We start from the raw sequence: 15,276 nt of genomic DNA on the forward strand, positions 1-15,276 counted from the left end.
AACTATAAATCATAATTTAAAACTTTGCAGTGTTAATTGGGTTATGTTCTTTATAGAGGTCATGTCAGCAAGATATATCCTAGCTATTCTGGGATCTATTGGACTGGGCATAATATATGGTCTTAAAGTTAATCTCCACGTTGCTATAGTTAGTATGGTGAAACATGGTCCATCGAACTCTACTCAAGGTCAAAATGTTACTCATAACCTGACCAGACCAGTCGAAACGTGTGGGGAAGAAGATATTACTAACAGTACCACAATCACAGCGGAGGTAAGTTACCACGATCAGAAAGACTATTTCGAATATAATCGACTACCTTAGTCCACATGTCACTACTAAGGTTCGGTCCGTGGTTATTGTTGTGAGTATTAAATTAAACAAGAAAAAGAGACTTGATATATTTACTTTTTTTTCTTGTGGTTCCCTATTGGAAGTCGGTACCATCATAGCTATCCGTACTTTATTTGTAGCTGCTCTGAAGAGGTCTACTGACCTCAATTATACCATTCTCGAAGTTTCTCAACCAGGAAATTTCCCTTCGGCCAACGTTTCGCTTACTTTGAATCTTTCGTTGCATGGTAAGTCTTAGCATTTTATACTTCTCACCCTCTAGTAATATGGCCCAGTTATTTCAGTTTTACGTTAGTTGTTTTAGTGAGTTCACACTCCTTTTGTAATCTTCTTATCACTTCGGAATTAGTGACTCTTTGAATCAACGGTTCAAAAAAATCAAATTTAGCACACTTTTATCTCATTAATTGCCCCAATTTTGAGTAGTTACATTACCTTCATTATGCAAAAAACAAAGTTATTAACATTTATAAATTACTGCAAAAATGAAGGTTTTTTGCAATTATCTCGATCAATTCGTGTAGGTATTTTAATTTGGATACTCTCAAAATTAAAGAACTTTTTATCATCTACAACTTTTATTTCAACCATTTTTCCTAAAATGTATAAGGAACGTACAACTATTTTTTTCACTTTTTTAGATTATTAAAAAAAAAACAAGCAAAATCAGCTTAGTACATCTTCACGGATTTGTCATCATCTACCCCTCATATACCTTTTAGAACCTTCAAATATGTGTATAAAATTTTTACGTGAAATCAATGTTTTTTTCACAGATAGTCTTGTCTATGTTATGATTCGCACCTAAAGTTCAGAAACGGACTTCGTTTCAATACACACCTGGTTCACTCCAAGCCCCCATGTCTCCATTGTTTCCACTGTGTATTCTGACCAATCCGAATATTTTTACATTATGTAATACACATTTTTAGTGAGCCATGGGTCTTGTTCGCGAATATCCACCTGTTACAAAGCACCGACCATTTTGTCGTGATTTGAATCATTTAAATTTTTTACATGACAAAATACCAAGTGGTTAAATAACCTATACCTTAGTCCTTACTGCCTTAGGAAGAACCAAAATTAGACCTGTTAATTATGTAAAGTAGTTTGTGTTTACCTACGTTTTGATAATTAGGTATAATGAGGTTTGCAAGCCTGATTTTCATAATATAAAAATGATATAAATAACTATAATAATTTTACTTTATTGTTTTTACCTACTAGTGTAATTCATTATATTAAAATAAGTAGCTAAAACTCACAATAATTGAATTGTCAACATTTAAAATAATTTTTAGTCTTATTTCTTATTCTTATTACAATAATAATTTAAGTCATCTCTCGTTACAAAATCACTGCACAAATAGTTAAAAATAGAAAATAATCTAATTGACATCAATTGACATTGTCCCAAAATTTATGACCGTAAATGTATGGTGTCAATGAATTTTGTCACGTAACCTATATTCGCAATAGTCGTTTCGCTAATTTCAACAAAGAGAAATCTCTCATCAGAAAATGATAAGTAAATATATATAATGCCGATGCGTACAAACATATAAGAGTAATAAATCAACTCCTTTTTTTACACAAGTATTTTACTACATAAGTGTAGGGTTTACTACAAGACTTTTGAAATATTTGATTTTGCACAAGCAAAGAACTGTATACTCCAGTCCTCAGAGACGAAAATACCACTAAACCTCTAAAAATCATACGAAGGAGCTGAATTTTGCAGCGAATGTCAATTTTGGAACTCCAAAAAAGATACAATAAAGTTTACCACTACTACCCCTGGGCTTACCACTAAAATCCCTCCTCGTAGGTCGAAAAAAGCAGTTTTAAGTCGTTTGTAATGTAAAAGTTTAAATTCAGTGTTTTTAGGCATATCTAAAATGCCTTACATTTGTTGCCAAAAATCAAAACCGAAATTTGATGCCATATGTTTTGAAGATTGGCTTTTAACAATGAAAATTCCATAGTGACCAGTTAATGGAAAAGTGATAAATTTTAATGACCTCATGAGAATTGTAAAAAATGCAAAAACTGCATAAGAAAGCTTAACTCTTCGCCTTTTTTGTTGATAGGACACTCTGCTAAAAAGATATCAAATTTTTACCATCGAATTGATACAAATTTTATATAAAATTGATTTTTTTGGGAGAACGGTTTATTTTACACAAAAAGTCGTTATAAACATTTTTGTTCAAAATTGTCTGAGGTACAATTTTTATTTAAAATATTTTTTTCTACGACGCATAGATTTTTGGTAAATCGATTTTTTCCGTTTTCCCCAATAAGGAGTGGTGGTTTCAGGGGGAAGCCGGGGGCAAGTAGGAACAGTAAACTTTTTTGCATATTTTTGGGGTCCAAAAATTAACATTCTCAGAAAAATTCAGCTTGTTCGTATGATTTTTAGAGGTATAGTGGCATTTTCGTCTCTGACGACTGCGATTGGAGTATTCTTTCTTTGTACATTTAGGTATACAAATTGTTGCAAGTATCACAATTTGACGAACCATATCTTGGTTACCGTTAGTCCTAGAATATTTTACAATAGATCATTTGAAAGTACAGAAAATAATCTTCATTTTTTATTTAGTAATCCATATACCCCAATGTCCAAGAAAAAGTTATATTAAGGAATTTAAAAAATAGCCGCAATACTTGACAAAAATCTTTAAAAGTAGAAAACTTTGAAGAACCGTATCGTGCTTAAAATTATTCGTAGAACCTTCTACTATAGACCACTTAAAAGGTAATTAATTTTCGACCTACTCTAATTTTCGTATTCTTTCTTTCTAATTACGTCTTTCTTTTGGTTGCATGTTTTTCTTTTATGTGGACCTTTCTTTTCTTTTGCGTTCTGTCTTTCTTCCGCGAGAGCATCTTTTATCGGAGTATCGGTAAAAATAGCAGTTTGTCTCTTCTTCCGTGATTTTCTCGGATTTTGTCAAATATCTGCTTTTGGAAACGGCCTTACTTTTTCAGGGGAAAGTAATATCGAACTTGGAGGTTCTATTTTTGTCGATGCAACTGTGTTTGCAGACAAATTGTCGTTGGCATCCGGGAAATGTTCTAGAATTTTCGATGGATTCTCCATGATTTTAGCTTGCTCCACTGTTTAAATATTTCTGTTGGTTTCGAAAGCATTTTCTCCTTCATTTGTTGGTGTGTAGCTGTGTCTGTTACATATGCTGGTAAGAAGTCACTCTCTGTGAAGATACCCTCATCCAGAGGACATATCCCTGTTTTACTGAACCCAGCCATTATACTGGTAGGCGTAGCAGCTAGAGGCAGACTCAATTTTACAATGCCAGGAACATAATATATGGAAAATGTATTACCTGGATTGTTCGCCGTCCAGTTATCCATAGCTGAATTGCAGTATTTTTTAGGGGTCCGTAAACACTCCTATCTAGAGGCTGCAATTTATGAGAGCAGTGGGGAAAGAAAGATAAAACTGTTCCTCCGTTTTCTATAAAAATATCTAACGCCTCGATAGAAAGATGGGATTCATGGTTATCAAGCAGCAAAAGTATGGGGCGCTTCTTAGCGTGACACACAAGATGTTCTAAGAACAAATGTTTTTGACAAATTTCATAAAATGTTGTTCTTTCATCCATCCTGATGGATTTGCATCTCCTAGGCTTCCGACAGGTACATCTCCAATAAAATGGTCCCTGTAGTTTACCGTTGAAAAAATAAAGAACGGAGCAACAGTACTACCACTCGCTGAAACTGCAACAGTGCGGGTTACAAGGGTTCCTCCTTCTGCGGAGGTGAGTTTGACTATTTGCTTGAAGCCACGTCGTACCACTATTCTATCCAGCCTGTGAAATTTGAGGACATAATGGGGTTTGTCGACTAAGTCAACAGACCCCGGCACGGCTAAGTCAACAAGCCCCATGCGTCACCCTGTCATTCCGAGTTCCGTATAATAGACATGTAGTAAAGTAGATCCGAATAAATCACGTCAAATCATAGGCAATTTATGTTACTTCTTAAAAATATTGAGTGAAATTTGTGACGAATAATTTTATAGATAATAGTATGAAAATGTTGAGAACCAAATTATAGATTTCTCGTTCTCACCGACATAAAACACAAGTGACCATAACAGAGGTATTGTAAAATGGAGGCGCAAGAGTGGACAGTTCAGGTATCGTGTCTAGAGGCAACAAATCTGTTACATATTAGGGAAATAAGAGTCAGTTAGTCAACTAACCCCTTTAGTCAACTAGTCCCGGTCTCCCCTACCCTAGTGCATAGGGACAAATTTACCCCTTGTTAAAAAAGCACCGCTTTAAATGGTAGCACTTCACGGTATTTCATATTTGGGGGTCCATTGACTATATGAAACAATAGAACCCTTTAAATGTTGTAGTTCCTTTTAGCCCTATTTTTTGAACATAATCAATAGCGTATTAGTGAGAATACTCGAGAGTAGTTTTATAACGTAAACCGCTGCAACTGATGCAATGGGCGGGAGAACGTCCAATCGCGAATTGTCATGAGTCAAGAGCACACTTCATCGCTCACGTTTACGCCCGGTCAAGCCCGAGAAGGTCCCATTGTGATCCGTCGTTAATTTATTTTACGTAACGCGCGCAAAAATAATATTTAATGCATTTTTACTTTGTTTTATAGCTGACGCACATTCTGCATTACACCAGGGAAGAACTTTGTCTTTTTTAATACGTTTTTTTTTTCTATTGCAGTTGTAGTGGCTTCTGTTCTTAAATTGTTGAAGTGCTTTTAAGTTAAATATTGTTTTCATTAATATGGATGATTACTATTGTTTCATTAATTTTTGCTTTAAAAAGATTGCCTGTTTGATTTTCCTCTTCCGAAAATGGGGTTTGATTGATGTGGTATTAGTTAGTGGTATTAGTTGTTATTGGGAAGGTTGATGTCCTTCTCACCCCAATTTGAGAGGTACAGGTGTCTTGGCCTCTTCCTCTTTGGCTGGTTGAATCCAATCTTGTATCCGTGATTTCAGCCTTTTCTTCGAAAGTAAAGCGAGTATAAGAAAATATATTTGAATTAGGCGCTGGTAGGAAATAGGCACTCGGTTAGAATGAAACACGTTAATTTTGATAGAGATTTAGTAGCAGTAATTAGAGATCAGAATAAGTCCACAAAAGATTACTATTTGGGTTTTGAAAAAAAGAGAAAGGAATTACTTACATCTTAAAGATGGACTTTACCAGGAAACGTTATATCAAACTTTTTTATCACTAAAACACTTTATACAAGTTCGGTAATAACAGGCTGCGGTATTTTTGTTTATTGGCACTCTGGCCAAAAAGGAGAACCATCAACACACGGTAAAATGCGATCAGAAAGAACTGTCTTTCTGATCGCTGAATCTAGTTATATCAGGGGGTAAGAGGATGTTAGCTACGATAATAATTTTCTCACACTGCACACGTGTAGCCCTTTAGAGACTTAGCCTAAACAAATTATTTAATTGCCGATATGTTTCATATTGACGTCAAGCTAAATGAAGGAAACAAGATTATCTAATTAATGAGCTATTTAAGCATTCTTCAACAGTTATGAATAGTAAATAATGATCGCTTTGACATATATCTTCCAGAGTTTTCCAGGTGTGAGTTAGTAGCGCTGATGGATTTGAAGTAGATAAATTAATTGTAAAAAACTTTCGAGTAGTTGCGTCAAAACAAGTTTTATATCAACGAATATTATTTTCTGTGTCTTTAAAATAAACCGGAAAGTCAAATAAACACCTTATTTTACCTCTAAAATACTTAAAACACTTACCATTTTTATACTTTTCTTTCTTTTTTTTGTAGCAAGGGCCTTTTGATTGGTCCACATCAGTCCAAGGCCTGTTACTGAGCGCCTATTTCTGGGGTTATATAGTAGCTCAAATACCCGGTGGCAGAATAGCCGAACTCTTTAGTGCTAAATGGGTGATGTTCTTTTCCGTTACCATCAATGCAGTGTGTACACTTTTAACACCTGTCATGGCCAATCTACACTTTGGTGCTTTGATTGCAATGCGAATTGGTGAAGGTATAGGAGGAGGTGTTACTTTTCCATCCATGCACGTAATGTTGGCGCACTGGGCTCCTCCGAATGAGAGAAGTGTTATGAGTAGTATTGTCTACGCTGGAACAGCTTTGGGTACAGTAGTAAGTATTAAATTCACAATATTTTTGCAATTGCTGGTGGCAGTTATGAAGGCAAATTTACTTTTTGCAGTTTTTGATGATTTTTCACATTAAATTGTTAAAAATGTAGTAATTATTAGTTGATTAAGTTTTTACTGTTTATTTTTATAAGTAGTGGAAAATATTTGATTTTTTCATCACTATAAGACCAAACATTCAAAGATATTTTCCCAACAAAGAGTCCTTCCCCATTTTTTATCACAAATCTACGCCAAATGTAGGCAACTTACAATTTTCGTTGCAGTGTTGTGTGCTTGTGTGAGTTGTAATTTTCACGCAGTACATACACTTAAATAAGAAATGAAAATAAGCGATTAGTATTTAGTACACAAATAAATATAAATATAACCATATTATTTATTAACAAGCGATACTTCATGCTACATGAGCAACTTCTATATATAACGTTTAATGTTAGGAATTGTTATGAAAGTTAGGATAAAAATTATATTCAAATAAAAGAAATGTATGAAACGCAAACCTCTTGTTATTCTTAATAACTAATACAACGATATTCTCCCAATGAAAATGTAACATATTTAAATGAAATAAGATCGCTAGTAACAGTTTTATACATTTTTAGGTATTCATGTTGATATCTGGAATAATTGCGGGAAATATAGGCTGGGAAGCTGTCTTCTACATAGAAGGAGGAATTAGTATAGTGTGGCTGCTTTTATGGGGAATATTTATAGCAGATACCCCAAAAAGTCAAAGGTTTATTTCTGAAGATGAACGGAAATTTATAGAATCATCACTGAATCATGGATCAGAATCAAAACAAGAGGTAAAGTTGTTACTATCCAATGAGATTTTAACGGGAGGAAGGGTTTACGTTGAAACATTTTATTATAATATTTTATAATTTACAATATGTAGGTTCTAGTTTATTACAATTTATGTAGTATGCTAATCTCTTTAAGGAGTTTCAATATTTTTGTTAGGTCTTAGGTAATTAACGCTTTCTAGGGTTTGTGCTTCTGTCTCTGGTTTTATGTAACACTAAAATTTCAGAATACTAATATTTCATTGTAAGCTTTGTGTCGCAGTTGGGATATCTATGTGGCTGCTTTTTTGAACCTCCAATGCTTATGAACCGCCATTAGTAAGTACAAGAACTTTTCACTTGATCTTTGTCAGTCGGTTTTGGTCATTCCTTAATGAAATCAATTTTTCCCCTATCCGCGGCCACTCCTTTGCTGACTATATGACCCAGATAATTGACTTTACTTTGAAATAGCTAACACTTCTTAGGATTTAGCATCAATTTGGCAGCTTGCAACCAGACCATCAATAAATGTTTGAAGGGCCAACTTTTCCATTATGTCTTCAGGAGCTGTTGGATACGCATATCGCACTAACCTGGCAATATCTATCTCATATTCTTGAAGACCTCATCTCGCTTTTGTATTTGATTTTTGAACTGTGACTGGTAGATATGCTCCAAGTATTCGTGACCATATCGCATGTTTAGTCTCTTCTTAAGTTGTACGAAATCATCTGTCTCCTCTACGGCTATGATGGTCTAAAGTACATCCAAGGCATCTCCTCAAATAGCAATAGTCAGGTTTACTGTCCTTTCTTTTTCGGATCATCCATTCGCCCTTGCAGCTGCTTCTAACTGTTTGATAGTTAGCGCATGACGATTTTCTGTCGAAATAGAATTATTGTGTCTGCTATCCTTGTTTCTTCTATTTTCTTTTCAATTTCTTCTTATCTTTTCTTCAAAAGACAAATATTGGCAACAACTTTGTTTTCGAACGAAGATATTTTATCATCAATTTCAGAAGTAACCTTAGAGATATCCAAAGAGATGTTAGTAGAAACTTAGCTTTCCAGAGAAGAAATATCGGTAGAAACTTTATTTTCTAAATAAACAATATCCGTGGAAATATCAGCGGAAACTTTTGAAACACTAGAAGAAACTTTTGAAATATTACAAGGATTTTCGCCTTCCATCGATGTGCTATCACCAGAAACTTTGTTTTTCAACGATGATATATCACCAGAAAATCTCTGTAATAACGATGTGATCGACGAAATCACAGCAGCATTCTTAACCTCAAATACACACATTTTTGAATCAAAACCCTCTTCTTTCAGAGCGTCCTTCAGCCGTTGTACTAATTCAGTTTTTCCCTGGCAGATTCTCTATTTTTCAATTCTCGTCGTAAATCAGTTACTTTTAAATCACTTTTAAGTCACTTAAGTCTTGTAGCCACTTTTAACAGAATTTATTTAAATATCCTGCTTCTGACATCAGTGCAATGTTTATTTTAATTTATATGTCTTCTAACATTAACACTAAACAATTTACAATTTGGATTGACTCCTAAAATTTCGCGATAAAGAAATTGATTGATAAGATGTTGGATTATCTTTAGGTTTATATGGTTTGTAGATAGTTATAACTAGGACCTTAAAGCATATTTTTTGAGAAACTTATTCTATATATTTTTATACATCTTATTTTTTTGATTCGACATAATATTTTTTTTTTAAATTATTATCTTTTAAATCTTTAAATCTTTTAAATCTTAATTTTTAAATATTTGTTTTATTTTTTTAGACTAAATATCAAATGCCTTGGAAATCAGTACTAACATCACCAGCGTTTTTGGCAATATTGGTAGCTCATACTTGCTCCAATTGGGGTTGGTATATGGTCCTCATCGAGCTTCCTATGTACATGAAAAATGTGCTACGTTTTAAAATATCAGAAAATGCCATTTTGACAGCACTTCCGTTCTTGTGTATGTGGTTGTTTAGTATGATTCTAAGTAAAACTTTGGACACTCTCAGAGCTAGGAAGATTATAACTACAACAATAGCCAGAAAAATTGCGACTGGATGTGCTAGTATTGTTCCTATGATCTGCTTTATTGCACTAAGTTATATAAGTTGTCAAAGGGCGGTGGCAGTAGTGCTTATGACAATTGCGATTATGTCTATTGGAGGAATGTTCTGCGGATTTTTATCCAACCACATCGATATCGCGCCCAATTTTGCTGGAACCTTGATGGCATTGACGAACACTATTGCAACTATTCCTGGAATTATTGTACCCGTATTTGTAGGAAAACTGACTGAACATGATGTAAGTTATATATATTTTAACTTAACCCATTACCTTGGCGTCAGAACTAAATATCCATATATCGTTAAAATTTACATAAACAAAGTATCTGTGATCCACCAAATTCCACAGCTAATGTAAATATTAAATTGCATTAAAGTTTTATGAATGTTTTAACCAATTTTGTCCTTGTCTCAATAAATTGTAAGAACTTCTTTAATCGCACTTAATGATATGAGTATTAACCGTTTCTGTTCAGCAATTCTTTTTATAGTTAAAATTAGCACTAGTTCCTGCACTTTCTTCAAATCTGTTAAAGATTGTTCATTTTCTGCTTAATTTTTTAGAAATTTAATATATATTTAGGGATTCTTCAGTATTCACTGCCTTCCCTCGCTCAACTGTTTCCATCTCTCTCTGTTGTTCCATTCCCCATCGTTTAGTCCTCTCTTACTCCTCTTACGTCCTCTGTCGCTAGTTCTTCTTACATGTCCATACCACTTTAGTCTTTTTTGTTCTATATATGTTAGTATGTCTGTTTCTATTGATGTTCTTTGCTTTATTTCGTCATTACTTCTCCTATCCATTCTTGTTACTCTGCAGCATCTTCGCAGGCATTCCATCTCTGTTGCTACTATCTTACTGCTGGTTTTCTTGTTTATGATCCAATTTTCAGCCCCATATGTCATAATACTTCGCACTAATGTTTTATAAGTCTGCGTTTTTGTCTTCATATTTAGGTGTCTATCCCACCATACTGAGTTAAGTTGTCGGATTGCTGTTCTTGTTTGTCCTAATCTTTGTGTAATTTCTTCCTCTGTTGTTGCCTTTTTCGTGATTATAAACCCCAGGTATTTGAATTTATCCTTTCCTTTGATTGTTACGTTGTCATCAATCTGTAGATCTTCTATGTCTTCTTCACTTGTAGATAGGTACTCTGTTTTCGCGAGGTTAATATCTAGGCCAGCCTTGGTATATTCTTCTTGTAGTTTTTTCATCATGTAGCTGAGGTCGTCTTGGTCTTGTGCAATCACTACTTGATCGTCTGCAAAACTTAATGTATATAGGTATTCGTTCCGTACCGGTACTCCCATGCCTTCGCATTTTCTTTTCCATGTAGTCAAGGCTTTCTCTAAGTATATTTTGAATAGGGTTGGAGATGTGGAACAACCCTGCAGGAGCCCTTTTGTTGTGGTGAAGTCTCCTATGATTCTTGTTCCCATTTTAATGGACACTTTATTTTCTTTATACAGAGCTTTTGTAGCTTCTATGAGTTCCGTCTGTATTTCTTGAAAAGAAATGTAGAAATTTAAAACGTTTTAAATTACTTTATTTAATACTTATTACATTTAACACATTCCAATATTAATAAAATAATTCTTTATTTATTTTTAGGAATCTATAAAATCATGGAGAATAATATTTTGGACTACAGTAGGACTATATATTGTAGAAATTTTGGTATATATGATATTTGGTTCTGGAGAAGAACAACCGTGGAACAAAGTTGAAGACATAGCCAACGAAACTCAACCGCTGAAACCAAAGAAAGAAGAATTAAAGAAAGAATTAAATGTAGCCGAAAAAAGCTCACCTTAAGAATGCCAAGAATTTTAGGCAATGTCCAAGAAAAACTGCTTTAGTAAATTAGTAAAACATGATATGAGTAATTGTGCAGCTTTTGCCCTCATTACTATTTTTGGATATATGTTTACAGCCACTTTACATTGAGGCCATCTAAGGTGATTACTTGACTTTAGTGCTATATTGGTATCCATTTTAAAGATAATTCTAACAATAAAACACTGAAAACTTTTGTTTTCAACACTTCCACAAAATTTATTTTAAATTATTATCACTACAGCTGTTTCGGCCAGAGTGCCTTTCTCAAATGATCTGTTTCTGGTATTTGTTTACACTTTATAGTCTTTAACTGAATAAGTTGAGAAGGAATGAACTGTTTATCTAAATTCAGAATTATGTCTGTATTTTTTAATTTGGTGATTTCCATAGATTCTAATAAAGATAGCTTAAGGCCTTTATTTTGAATGTGAAGAATTTGAAATTCGTCATTAAAAGAATAATTATGGTCTAGAAGGTAAAGTGCGTACGTAGGATCTGTTTTTCTATTATTGAACGCCCTGTTATGTTCTGCTATACGTTTGATAACAGTTCTACCAGTTTGACCGATGTAAATTTTTGGGCAGTCGCCACATTTAAGTTTGTATACACCGTTGTGTAATTGCTTTTTCTTTTGGCTCTTTTTATTCTTAAGATATTTGCCTAATTTATTGTTAGTTCTAAAAGCTGGTGTTCACTTATTTAAAGATGATTGATTAGGTTTGATTAAACACGATTTGTTTATAAAATAGGCAATGGAAGTTATTAGTGACTGTCATTTTGTTTATATTCAACTTTTGTATTTTTTTGTAGCTATTGCACTTTATCACAAGGGAATACATTGTATATTACATATATTACATATTTTTATAGATTTTACATTGGAAATATCTTCTAGAGCAGAAGTGCAGCACCACTCATAATATCCTCACAACTCACAAACATATCCAAAGTGAAAACAATCACAGTATACCAACCTCTGAGTTATATAATGAAATATTGTCTAATTAAATATGTAGTAGGTCGTTTACAGATTAAAATTTAGTATTCACCTGATATATTGACGCAATGTAAAGTGGTTCTTGGATGATTTTTAAATTAGGCCTGCAACATCGACTGATGCTTTTGACGTCAATATAGAGTTAATGAATATACACACATCTCCAAAAGTCTTAGTCTCCCTATCATCATCATCCTCATCATCTGACACCCTTTTGCATTCACTGTTATGTCTCATAGGTCTCCTCCATCCTCTTCCAGTGTTCTCTATCTACTTTCTGCATCCAATTTCCTGCTGTTTTGTAACTCGTGCATCCATCTTGTTGGTGTTTCTTGTTTTTTCTAGATCTTCATTCTACGACCTATTATCATGCAAAGGTGTTATATGGCCAACTCATCTCCACTTGGCTTGTGCAAACTTTTTTATGATATCTGTTATTTTAGTCCTCTCTCTTAGCATCCTATTTCGTATATGCCCCCATGAATTCCTCAAACGTGAGGTCAGGTACATCTTGGACTTTAGCCAAAGCTAAAGTCCATGATGAATTAGCCAAATTTATTTTTCAGATTTACTTCTAAGATAAGACGGTTTCACAGCTGAGAGACTGAGCTAAACTAGGCCTAACAATTTGCTCCCAAAAAAGTTATGAGTTTTATTATTATCGACTGGCTCCCAACTTTCAGAGGTAGTTATATTGCTACCCATTGACACACACCTTTTCTGATGGTTCGTTGGAAGATTACACATCTCTAAAAATTTTTTTTTGTTCATTTTTATGATAAGATAATAAAGAATTAATGTACAAATAATATTCACATTACATTGAACTACGAAAAAATTTAACAGGGAAACCAAGACTTTAAAGATACAGTTTTGTCCAAAATATATTTTACTATAAGTATATAATGAGTCTGAAATTAGTTTTTACATACCTACAAATAGTATTATAGAATAAGTATAGAGAATTATTTTAAGACATGTTAAGAGATATTTAGTATAGTCTATTTAATATATTTAAAGTTAATGATGTAAGTATAGTTCTAATAAAGTTTTTAATTTAAAAAGTTTATATTTGTCTGTTTACTTCGGTTTTTATTAGTAAATTAGTACCCACGTCTGTTCAACATCTTCTTCAGGATCTTCTTTTAATCTTTCTCTCAATTATGAGGATCATGGAAGTTAATTTTGACTTCTCGTTAAATATGTCCTAAATAACATATTTTACATTTTAATAATACTCAAAAGTTCTCTGTGGGTTCTAATTTGCATTTTGCATCGAATCTCTGAACTTCCTGAATTAACTCTTGGACAAAAGGTATAGGTATCAGATTTAAGGCAAGGAGTTGTTCAAAAGAAAAAAAAATAGTCTCCTCGTTCATATATCGTTCGAAGTCAAGGAAGAACTTCCTGAAACTGAGACAAAGTTAGAGGAACCTCTAGAAATCATAGAAAAAAATGAACCGACATCACAACCAGATCCCTATGAAACTTTCTCTACACCAGTTATACCACTGCGAAGAAGCAGTAGAACTATTCGAGATCCTGATAGACTAAATATTTAATAAGAGAAGTTGATGTAAAAGTATTTGCCTACGTATTAGGAGCCTGCCTAAGGAATTCGATATAAACGCGGTTGGTAGAATCACGTAGAAATGTAGAATTGATTGTCGTCACTTACTGACAATTGTGTAAAATCTCATATCAAAAATAAAATAATGAATAAGTTATTGTTGGCACGTTTTTATAACATATATACATAACTCTTAAAATTAGATATATGAAGCAGTTAATGAAACTTAAAGAACAGTTATAGTTTTTTCTAATAAGGTTATAACATATACAGTGATCCATTTAAGCCAGCTGAGAAATCAATTCCATAAAATATTTGGGAGCAAATATGAATAGTCAGTCTAATCCAAAAAAAGTAATCCTATCAAGAATCGAACAAGCAAGGAAAACATTCATGAGCATGAAAACATTTTTTACAAGATCACACCTTAGTCTACAGCTTAGAATCCGAATGATCAGATGTTACGTCTTTTCTGTCTTACTGTATGGCTGTGAAAGTTGGACAATGTATATATACATACGAATGTTGAGAATTCCATGGGTACAAAGAGTTACTAATGTTGAGGTACTTCGTCACATGTGTAAACAAAAATAATTACTAAGAATAATGAAAGAGAGGAAAATGCAATACTTGGGTCATGTCTTGAGAGACGAAAGATATGAATTACTTCAAGTTATACTGGAAGGAAAAGTACAGGGCAAAAGATCAGAAGGAAGACGCCAGAACTCGTGGCTGAAAGATCTGAAGAGATGGTTCGACCGCTCATCCGCAGAAATCTTTCGTACAGCAGTTTCCAGAACTACAATTGCCATTTGGATCGCCAACCTTCGAAAGGAGACGGCGTCATGAGAAGAAGAAGAGAAACCAATATCCAAAATCGAATGATTGTATTCTATTCTATAAAGCAATCTGTTCGAAGAAACGAAATTGTAAGACCAACTTTATTCTTCAGGTCGTTTGATACTCAAAGATAAAAAATTGATGAAAGAAAGAACGAAATGAAATGTGCAAAAGCCGAAAGATGCGACAGTTGTGTAGAACGGTACTCGAATAATATCAATAACATGCTAAGAAATCAAAATGTAATGAAGAAGACCAGAAAGATATAGACTCCTACTGGACTAGAAAGAAGTGAAAGAAAAAAAAGGTGTACTAGAGGTCTATGTAACACTAAAAGAAGCGACTACAAAAAGAAGCTTAATAATCAACACCCACAAAACGAAATACATGAAAATAAGCACGCAACCACAAATCCTATGGCTACTTGTTACAGAAAACGACTTTATCGAAGCAGTTAACGAATTTGTATACTTAGCGCAGAATTTGTATAGCGCAAAATTTGCACGAAAAAGAGGTGCTATTTTGGGCTCAATCTCCTTTTTAAACCCTCAATTATATCTAAAAAAAAAACAAAAGTAAAACTCTACAAAACTCTCCAAGAAGGTTAAAAAT

At 33.6% G+C, this 15,276-nt stretch overlaps 1 protein-coding gene across 1 annotated transcript in view; it reads left to right on the plus strand.

Annotated features, from left to right (window-relative positions):
- MFS3 (major facilitator superfamily transporter 3) overlaps nucleotides 1-13,323 on the plus strand; it is a 35,726-nt gene extending 22,403 nt beyond the window's left edge. Inside the window, exons 3-7 of the mRNA XM_072541186.1 lie at nucleotides 57-274; nucleotides 6,178-6,519; nucleotides 7,142-7,345; nucleotides 9,128-9,655; nucleotides 11,030-13,323. Of these exons, the coding sequence (XP_072397287.1) occupies nucleotides 57-274; nucleotides 6,178-6,519; nucleotides 7,142-7,345; nucleotides 9,128-9,655; nucleotides 11,030-11,233 (1,496 nt within the window). The 3' untranslated portion in view covers nucleotides 11,234-13,323. The remainder of the gene's footprint in view (nucleotides 1-56; nucleotides 275-6,177; nucleotides 6,520-7,141; nucleotides 7,346-9,127; nucleotides 9,656-11,029) is intronic.
- Nucleotides 13,324-15,276: the final 1,953 nt, after the last annotated feature.

The sequence above is a fragment of the Diabrotica undecimpunctata genome, chromosome 8 (genome assembly GCF_040954645.1).
Source record: "Diabrotica undecimpunctata isolate CICGRU chromosome 8, icDiaUnde3, whole genome shotgun sequence".
Lineage (NCBI taxonomy): Eukaryota > Metazoa > Arthropoda > Insecta > Coleoptera > Chrysomelidae > Diabrotica > Diabrotica undecimpunctata.